This window comes from Diplotaxodon limnothrissa, linkage group LG2, assembly GCF_057381915.1.
Source record: "Diplotaxodon limnothrissa isolate DT_005_m linkage group LG2, D_limnothrissa_male_GT1.1, whole genome shotgun sequence".
NCBI classification, from domain to species: Eukaryota; Metazoa; Chordata; class Actinopteri; order Cichliformes; family Cichlidae; genus Diplotaxodon; species Diplotaxodon limnothrissa.
The window spans coordinates 26,114,734-26,124,242 of NC_140597.1; the positions used below are offsets into that span (position 1 = coordinate 26,114,734).

The following is a 9,509-nucleotide window of genomic DNA, read 5'->3' on the forward strand; positions in this document are numbered from 1 at the left end:
TTAAATAAACATAAGCAGAGCAAGAAGAGATAAAAGAAGTGAGTGACACATAAGTAGCAGAAGGCTGCTGTGGCAGCACAGAGCTGTCAGGTAGGTTACTGCATTTAAAATGAAAAATGAACCAAAGGGGTGGCCTAAAGGGTCACCGGTCACCGATACGAGGATTTAACGTGGAAGACTCTTGCTTTACAGAAGCACTAAATATACAGACACATAAACTGGCATGCAAGACATATGGGCATTTCAATAACTGGTCCTGGGTTGTGACAGTTATTAATAAAGCAATAAATTTTAGTGTTTAAAGCCCCTCCCTCATCCACCCCAGGATTATTAGTTCCTACCTGATATTTGCAGACCAGCAGTTTATTCAATCATGCTGCACCAACTAAAGAGGAACACACTCCTGTACTCTTCACTCTGTGGTACACTTCTAACATATTGGCATGTTTTCTTTTCCCCTTATTTGTTATGAATACATTACTAACAGTAATATGTATTAATTTTGTTTTGTGTTCATCACCCACTTCAGATGTGTAATGATTTACATATATTCGAGGTCCAGAAGGTCATTCATATGGCCTTTGGTATTCACTGGTTACCACTGGCCCTCATTAGCACTGTTAGCCACTTCTGTTACCCTGACATGAAGCCAGACATAAGTGATCAGAGGTAATCAGGTCATTAACAGGCAGGGGGAACAATGATTTTGCATGTTTATCAGTGGTAGGGGAAGTAAAAGGAGCACTCAATCACAGGTAGAAATGAACATGTACGCAGGTAGGACAAGAATGTCAGCTGGATGCTGACTAATACAAAGCTGTCTCCCACTGTGACATCACTGCTCTGGCTATAATTATTCAATAGCCCTCTAGCACACAGATAAAACATTTACATCCTCCCCCTTCAGGTGCTTCACAAATGTCTCCATTTGTCTCTTTCACTGTCAAGGAATGTGCGCACTGCGTTTCACACGATTCTCCACATGGAAGCAAATTCTACACGATTTTCTTATGTTCATTCCACAGCTCCCCTTCACCATCACTGTTTAATAAACAGATTGTTTATTTCAGACGCAGCCATTGGAGCATGAAATTGAGAAAAAGGGAGCCTTACGCCCACAGTGTGTTACTGATTCACTAAATAACTGAGTAAAGCAAAAAATACTGCAGCAGCTTGTTACTGACCATTTACAATCATTAGTCAGTGCTGGGAAACACAGACTAGCAAAATAATTGGCTGCAGTAGGTACAAGCATCTCTGAAATCTCATAAAGTGTTGTAAACAAGTATACCCCAAAGGTTCTTGCACATATGCTGGAGATCCAGCCGTGGGTTCTCAGAGGTCAGGCTATATAATTATAGTTGGGGCTGAATCCCATAAAGTCGGCAGCGCTGGAGATGAATGACTGACCACACAGCACACAAGCAGTATTGGTATTTGAGCTGCAGTTTACATCTCTGGATGTTGACAAATCATCACCAGGATCTGCTCCTTATAGCAGCATCAAGCAGCTTTTTCATCATCAGGACTACATGTGCACTTCCTACAACAGTGGCAAAGGGCAAGCTTTATGAAGATGAAAGTAGTCAAAATTGTTACTTTTGTCTGAGCTGCATGGGTATTTCATTGAAGTTAAGTTGCAGACAGAGCCGAGAGGAAGCTAATTCGGATGATGACACTGATGCAAAGGAACGAAGTAGTTGGAGGTGAAGATGGAGAGGGCATGAGGGGATGACACACAGTCAAGCTTTGAAGCCCAGAAGGAGGTACAGTGTCAGTGTAAATTGAGCGGTAAATGGTAAAATGGTAAATGGCCTGTATTTATATAGCGCTTTTCTAGTCCCTAAGGACCCCAAAGCGCTTTACATATCCAGTCATCCACCCATTCACACACACATTCACACACTGGTGATGGCAAGCTACATTGTAGCCACAGCCACCCTGGGGCGCACTGACAGAGGCGAGGCTGCCGGACACTGGCGCCACCGAGCCCTCTGACCACCACCAGTAGGCAACGGGTGAAGTGTCTTGCCCAAGGACACAACGACCGAGACTGTCCAAGCCCCGGCTCGGACAGTCTCGGTAGGAGGTAGATAGAGAGTAAGGGGCCAAAAAGAATAGGAAGAATGAGAAAAAGGGAGTGATGTAAGGGCTCAAACTAGATGCTATTCTGTGTGTGTGTGAGTATGTGAAGGGGGGGCAGAGAAAAAAAGTGCAGCGCAAATGAGTAGTACGAAGAGAGAGGGAGGGGGGGCTGCACAGAGGCTCTGCGGGGAGATCAACACAGCTGTGCAGAGAGACAGAGGGAGTTGCACAGATAGTGGAACAACCAGCAGTAAGACACAAAGGACCAAATATTAGATGCTTTAACGGTAGCCTGAAGACACACAGGGGTATATAATCAGAAGTAAACAAGAAAGTGGACCAATATCAGCCACTGGCAACACTTGGGATACAGGAAGGCAGAAGAGCACAGGAGGAAACAAAAGAGAGCTGAGAGAGAGCAGAAGAGTGACCAAGTGGAAATAAAAAGGAGGACATAAGAGCACGGCTGAGGCAGGTAAGAGTTAGAAATTTGTACGTAAGCAGTGTAAAAGAAAAAAAAGTAAACAGAAATGTTTATTTGAATGTAGATCCACATATAGGCAAGGTAGTATCTGACAATATGCTGTTGTGCAGTTCAATACATGGGAAAAGAGGATAAACCGGAAGACAGATGTGAGGACAAAGGGAAACATGCATGATGCAATGCAAAACTAACACAGCAGGCTTCAGCCTAAGCTTCAGAGCAGCCGGCGAAAAAAATGCATCCAAACAGGAGAATATGTTCACCTGACAACTACAACCTGATAACATTCTGTGCCATTTTGGCCCCTGGCGAAGGGGAATCAATAGTGTTGGTTCGCACAGTCATTTAGAATGGCACTTCAGTGTAAATAACGCATTGAAAATTAAATGCTGCTTTTCTAGACTGCTGGCAATATGGCGATATATTAGCTGCAGATTGCTTTGATGATAACTGAAGCACAATAACATGCAGGACAGATTTGCATGGTTCGGATGAAAGTATAAAGTGAAAGGACAGAAGTCTGTTACTGACAGTGAAATCAATCAGGGAAAGGAGGAGGAGGGGAAGGGTTTCCTGTGAGGATTTCTTCCTTGATGAGAGGGTTAGTTGAAGAATTCTGAAAAACAAAAAATGTGATCGAGGCCACATATATCAGCAGATCAGAGTAACTGCAATATTTAAAAAAATATTAATAAATAAAATAAATGTTAGACGTACATACATGCCTATCTAAACAAAATGTTTGTCTATGTGTGTGTATTTGTGTGTGTCTGCACGAGTGTGTGAAGGCATTGGAAACGCTACTAATATATAATATTGGAGCGAGTAATAGAGGTGGGGATCAATGCAAGTTTACAAAACATTTTAAAACTATCGTGTCAGGGTGAACGCGCAGTTATCTAACAAGAAACGAGTGAGGATGACTGCTGCGTTGCAGACTTCCACTGTGCTTTGTAGTCACATTTAGTTAGTTGCTGCCACCTTATGGTCAAACTGTGTCATCCCAATTAAATGAAAACAGCTCTTGTGTTTGTGTTTTAGTCCTCATCACATCTCTCTGACCTCTGCCAGCTGATCCAGGATGTCTGCCAACCTGTTACTCATCATCCTCCTGACCTTTACGCAGGGGTGAGTGACTCTGAGGTCAAAAAAGCACGCCCACTTGTTTGTCTCATTGTTTCTCTCATTTCCTTTTTCATTTTTCCCTGCTTTTATCAGGAGCTGTGCATTCCATAGCAACCACTGGGGTGAATGGAACGACTCCCAGCTTCTGCCAACAATACAAAAGCTCATGAAAGGCTATAACCGCTACCTCAGACCTAATTTCAATGGTATGAAGTTGCTTGAGACATTTATTTTTTAAGCTTTTTTTTTTAACTTTCTAAAAGTCGTCAGAGCTTCTGTGTCTTTCACTTAAGAGTGGACCAGTTGTACTGTTTCGCATGTGTGTCTCCTGAACAGAGGGCCCAGTGGAAATTGGAATGAGCCTTGATATCGCCAGCATTGATGCCATCTCTGAAATCAATATGGTACACCTTCTATTTTTGTCATCTGCGCGATCAAACGAGGGAGCAGGCGTCTTTATATGTTTTTTGTATCTTTTCAGGACTACACAGCGACAATCTTCCTCCGTCAGCGCTGGCGTGATGCTAGGCTGATGTTCCCCGGTAATGAGAGCGTGAGCGTGGACGGTCGCCTGGTGTCACTGCTCTGGATCCCTGACACTTTCATCCCAGACTCCAAGCGCTCCTTCCTGCACGATGTCACCGTGGAAAATCGCCTCATACGCATCTTCAGCAATGGAACTGTTCTCTATGCTCTTCGGTACATTTCTTTACCGAAGCTTTGACGCTCGCTGACAGCTGACATTTCACGCTGCTGGTCACAGACAAGAAGAAAACAAATCCAGTCAACCGCACACTGCTCTCACGTTCTATATAAAAAGAAAGGGGAAAAAATAACTAGGAGTATGACTAAAAAGCAAATGTCATCCCTCATTCATTCATCTCAGGGGTATGGCTCTGCATTCCTGTATGTTCTGCCCTTCAAACACTTAAGCCTTTGGCAGTGAAGATTTGCAGAGTTCCATATGAGTATTAAAAATCAGGCCAGGCTAATCTGTCAGCTCACACTTCCATATAACTTTTTTTTGACTAGACAGTTTGACAGATGAAAGAAAGGTCAGCTGTGTACAGTATGTTCAGTATCTTCCTTCTTCTTGAGTACCGAAACTGATTGATAGCTGGAGCCATCATCTGATTGTGTGGAGGTGATTGAATGTTGTAGAACTCGAGCAACCTGGCCTCATTTTTGCAATCCGACAACACTGTGCACATAATTCATATGTGAGACACAATGATGATACTCCAGATATAAGTCTTTGATCTCTTGGATGTTCATCAGGGGAGAAGAGTTCTTTATGTTCACTAATAATTAACATCCCCTGTTATAAATCAGCAGAGCTGCAGTCATTTCAGTTGGGTTTTTGAAGCTTGGTAATGAATGCCTGCTTTGAATGCCCAACAGCATCACGGCTACGATCGCCTGCAACATGGATCTGACTAAGTACCCTATGGATAGACAGGTGTGCACCCTTCAGCTGGAGAGCTGTGAGTATTTCACTGTGAGCTCCATTAACCATCAGTCATGTGTGTAGCTGGACATAAATCATCATCATCATCACTACTACCATTTTCATCAGCCTCTGTGTAGTGAGTATGAAACTGAAAGCCAGCTTTACACCAAGCACTTCACTAGCCAAAGGTTAACTACTCTTTGTCCTTTCAGGGGGGTATAACCTACAGGATGTGGTGTTCTACTGGACCAGAGGAAATGATTCAGTGAAGGGTTTGAACACACTGAGGCTGGCACAGTATAGTGTGGAGAGCTACTACACATCAGTGTCAGAGGCTGTGTACGAAACAGGTAACATATTTGAGCTCTCTGGATTTCCTTTGCATGCTAGGATTCATCCAATGGCAGCTGCTATTGGAGCACAAATGCACCACAGGATTGTTTAAATCTGTATTTTTTCCCTCGTTCTTTTTATGTCTCTTTATGTCCTTTGCAGGAAATTACCCCAAGCTGGTGCTGCATTTTGCACTGCGCAGAAATGTGCTCTTCTTCATCTTGGAGACGTATGTTCCCTCCATTCTGTTGGTGGTTCTGTCCTGGGTCTCTTTCTGGATCAGCCAGTCCTCTGTGCCAGCTAGGACCTGCATTGGTCAGTAGCAGACCTCACTCTTTTAGTCCAGGATTTTGGTAACTGTCCATAGAGTGACCATTTCCATATTAGAGGCTGCAGGATTTCATGTATTGGTTTTTCTTTGGTCATATGAAGTAGGGATGAGTTTTAGCATCCCACCTACTTGTAGCATAATTATAATAACAATACTTATATTATTAAATAATTGTTCTCAATATAACAACTATGATGTCTAATGTCTGAGGTTTTCTGACTCTAACCTATGAATAAAAAGGATAACTTTGACCTTAGTCACTAAATAACTCACCAAATGATCAGCAGCTGAAGACACCAATTATAGTAAAAAAGTGCACAAATACATGAATAAATAAGATAAGGGTAGCACGGCATTTACTTTGCTTACACTAATGTTTTGTAGGAGTAGCTAATGGATGATGGGCCTTCACATATAAATAACTGGACATGACTAACTTGAGCTTGTTATATAATAATATACTACAGTATATTTCTAACTAGGCAGCTCATTCTAACTCTTGACAATACTTTAAAGATGTAACTCTTATTGGGATCAACTTGAAAGAAAGGCAGACGTCATGTAAAGTGAGGTCAGAGGTCAAGTGCGACATGATGTTTAGATGAAAAATAATGTGATAATTAGAATCCCCAAAAAGAGTATCATTTTCTTAATGTTGCCAATACAAACAAAGGCAGTAGAATTTTAAGCATCACTTTGAAGATAAAAGGCATTTTATGAAAGCTTGACTTTATTTGACCTTGAAGAAGTCAGAGGTCCAAAGTAAGGTCATACAGTGGCTTGCAAAAGTATTCGGCCCCCTTGAACTTTTCCACATTTTGTCACATTACAGCCACAAACATGAATCAATTTCATTGGAATTCCACATGAAAGACCAACACAAAGTGGTGTACACGTGAGAAGTGGAACGAAAATCATACATGATTCCAAACATTTTTTACAAATAAATAATTGCAAAGTGGGGTGTGCGTAATTATTCAGCCCCCTGAGTCAGTACTTTGTAGAACCACCTTTTGCTGCAATTCCAGCTGCCAGTCTTTTAGGGTCTGTCTCTCTACCAGCTTTGCACATCTCGAGACTGAAATCCTTGCCCATTCTTCTTTGCAAAACAGCTCCAGCTCAGTCAGATTAGATGGACAGCGTTTGTGAACAGTAGTTTTCAGATCTTGCCACAGATTCTCGATTGGATTTCGATCTGGACTTTGACTGGGCCATTCTAACACATGGATATGTTTTGTTTTAAATCCTTCCATTGTTGCCCTGGCTTTATGTTTAGGGTCGTTGTCCTGCTGGAAGGTGAACCTCTGCCCCAGTCTCAAGTCTTTTGCAGACTCCAAGAGGGTTTCTTCCAAGATTGCCCTGTATTTGGCTCCATCCATCCTCCCATCAACTCTGACCAGCTTCCCTGTCCCAGCATGATGCTGCCATATTTGACAGTGGGGATGGTGTGTTCAGAGTGATGTGCAGTGTTAGTTTTCCTCCACACATAGTGTTTTGCATTTTGGCCAAAAAGTTCCATTTTGGTCTCATCTGACCAGAGCAGCTTCTTCCACATGTTTGCTGTGTCCCCCACATGGCTTGTGGCAAACTGCAAATGGGACTTCTTATGGTTTTCTGTTAACAATGGCTTTCTTCTTGCCACTCTTCCATAAAGGCCAACTTTGTGCAGTGCACGACTAATAGTTGTCCTATGGACAGATTCCCCCACCTGAGCTGTAGATCTCTGCAGCTCGTCCACAGTCACCATGGGCCTCGTGGCTGCATTTCTGATCAGTGCTCTCCTTGTTCGGCCTGTGAGTTTAGGTGGACGGCCTTGTCTTGGTAGGTTCACAGTTGTGCCATACTCCTTCCATTTCTGAATGATCGCTTGAACAGTGCTCCGTGGGATGTTCAAGGCTTGGGAAATGTTTTTGTAGCCTAAGCCTGCTTTAAATTTCTCAATAACTTTATCCCTGACCTGTCTGGCGTGTTCTTTGGACTTCATGGTATTGTTGCTCCCAATATTCTGTTAGACAACCTCTGAGGCCGTCACAGAGCAGCTGTATTTGTACTGACATTAGATTACACACAGGTGCACTCTATTTAGTCATTAGCACTCATCAGGCAATGTCTATGGGCAACTGACTGCACTCAGACCAAAGGGGGCTGAATAATTACGCACACCCCACTTTGCAGTTATTTATTTGTAAAAAATGTTTGGAATCATGTATGATTTTCGTTCCACTTCTCACGTGTACACCACTTTGTATTGGTCTTTCACATGGAATTCCAACAAAATTGATTCATGCTTGTGGCTGTAATGTGACAAAATGTGGGAAAGTTCAAGGGGGCCGAATACTTTTGCAAGCCACTGTATTGATGTGATTCACTATATGTTGTCAATACAAGAAATAAGAAAGATGGTTTTAAATAACTCTATATAGCATTACACTGATGTGTTAACAATACACTTCAATTCAATTCAATTTTATTTATATAGCGCCAAATCACAACAAAAGTCGCCTCAAGGCGCTTCATAGATACACACCACACTTGTAAGATTTTTGTCCATTTTTGACCAATAAATCATTGTGTTGACCTTGGAAACTTTAAGGCAAATATTTAATTGCTTGTTAACATGACCCCACTCAAGCAAATGTGACAGACAGACAGAATAAAATCACACACACACCCAAAAACATGACCTCCTTGATGATGGTAGATACAGAAATACATCACTGATTAAGATTTCACTGAAAAAAACATCAAGTTTTCTGTTTCCACATGTTTGTTTTCAATACAATTTCCCCATACACTGAGTATTTTCTAAGATCTGGATCCTTTAGTCTCACATCTACAGCAGCAGTGATGTTGTTTGCTTGAAGAAAATAATAAAGAGAATGCATAAACAAAAAAAGCCCCTGAAAGAAGAGCAAGAGTAGTGTGGAATGGACAAACTAAATATTTGTTTGCTTGATTTAATTGCTGGGACATGCTGGAAATAAAGAAAAAAATCCCAACCCTCTGATCTGTCTGCAGGAGTGACAACAGTGCTGACGATGACAACTCTGATGATGGGTGCCCGCACTTCCCTGCCCAATGCCAACTGTTTTATAAAGGCCATAGATGTTTATTTGGGCATCTGTTTCACCTTCATTTTTGGCGCACTGTTGGAGTATGCCTGCGCTCATTTTTACACCATGCAGCACCAGACCATTGAGGATTTATATCGGGTGAGACACATAACCATGACACAGATAAAAATGGAAAGATTCTCTGTTACTGTAAACATCAATCCATCGGTTTATCTGCCCATGTAACAGGACCTTCTGAGGGAGCTCAGCGAGTCTAATGGAAATGGCTCTATCCCCATCGTCAACTCCAGCCAGCCAAATCAGTCCGTGGAGATCGGCTCCACCGCAGAGGACTCCACGGAGCAGTCAGCGAACAGCGACACCAAGAACCACACAGGAACAAAAGAGAAGGCGCCAAATCAGGGCTGCGGCTTGTCGTCAGTGAGAGACGCATCACGTAAGGCGGCATCTGTCTTCATTGTGGAAAATCCACACAACATTGATCGCTATGCCCGCACAGTTTTCCCCACAGCATTCCTCTTTGTCAATATCCTGTACTGGCTTTATTATCTCTTTCTGTAAGTGCTCATTCCAAGCCGTGGAAAGTTTAATTTCACCAACCTGAAGCTGCTCTACCTCCTCATTTAA

General features: G+C 42.4%; 1 protein-coding gene across 1 annotated transcript; it reads left to right on the plus strand.

The window, feature by feature from the left end:
• Nucleotides 1-3,650: 3,650 nt before the first annotated feature.
• Nucleotides 3,651-9,443, plus strand: gabrp (gamma-aminobutyric acid type A receptor subunit pi). Its single transcript, XM_085369110.1, has 9 exons — nucleotides 3,651-3,697; nucleotides 3,788-3,900; nucleotides 4,031-4,098; nucleotides 4,176-4,393; nucleotides 5,096-5,178; nucleotides 5,357-5,494; nucleotides 5,640-5,792; nucleotides 8,827-9,020; nucleotides 9,111-9,443. The coding sequence occupies exons 1-9, from the start codon at nucleotides 3,651-3,653 to the stop codon at nucleotides 9,441-9,443; spliced, it is 1,347 nt and encodes a 448-aa protein (XP_085225236.1).
• Nucleotides 9,444-9,509: the final 66 nt, after the last annotated feature.

What these genes read in the sequence shown, in the direction of transcription:
- gabrp (XM_085369110.1), top strand. Translation starts at nt 3,651, where the DNA reads ATGTCTGCCAACCTGTTACTCATCATCCTCCTGACCTTTACGCAGGG. An exon ending in CCATCTCTGAAATCAATATG is followed by an intron (nt 4,099 to 4,175) that starts GTACACCTTCTA and finishes GTATCTTTTCAG; the next exon opens with GACTACACAGCGACAATCTT. An exon ending in CCATTGAGGATTTATATCGG is followed by an intron (nt 9,021 to 9,110) that starts GTGAGACACATA and finishes CCCATGTAACAG; the next exon opens with GACCTTCTGAGGGAGCTCAG.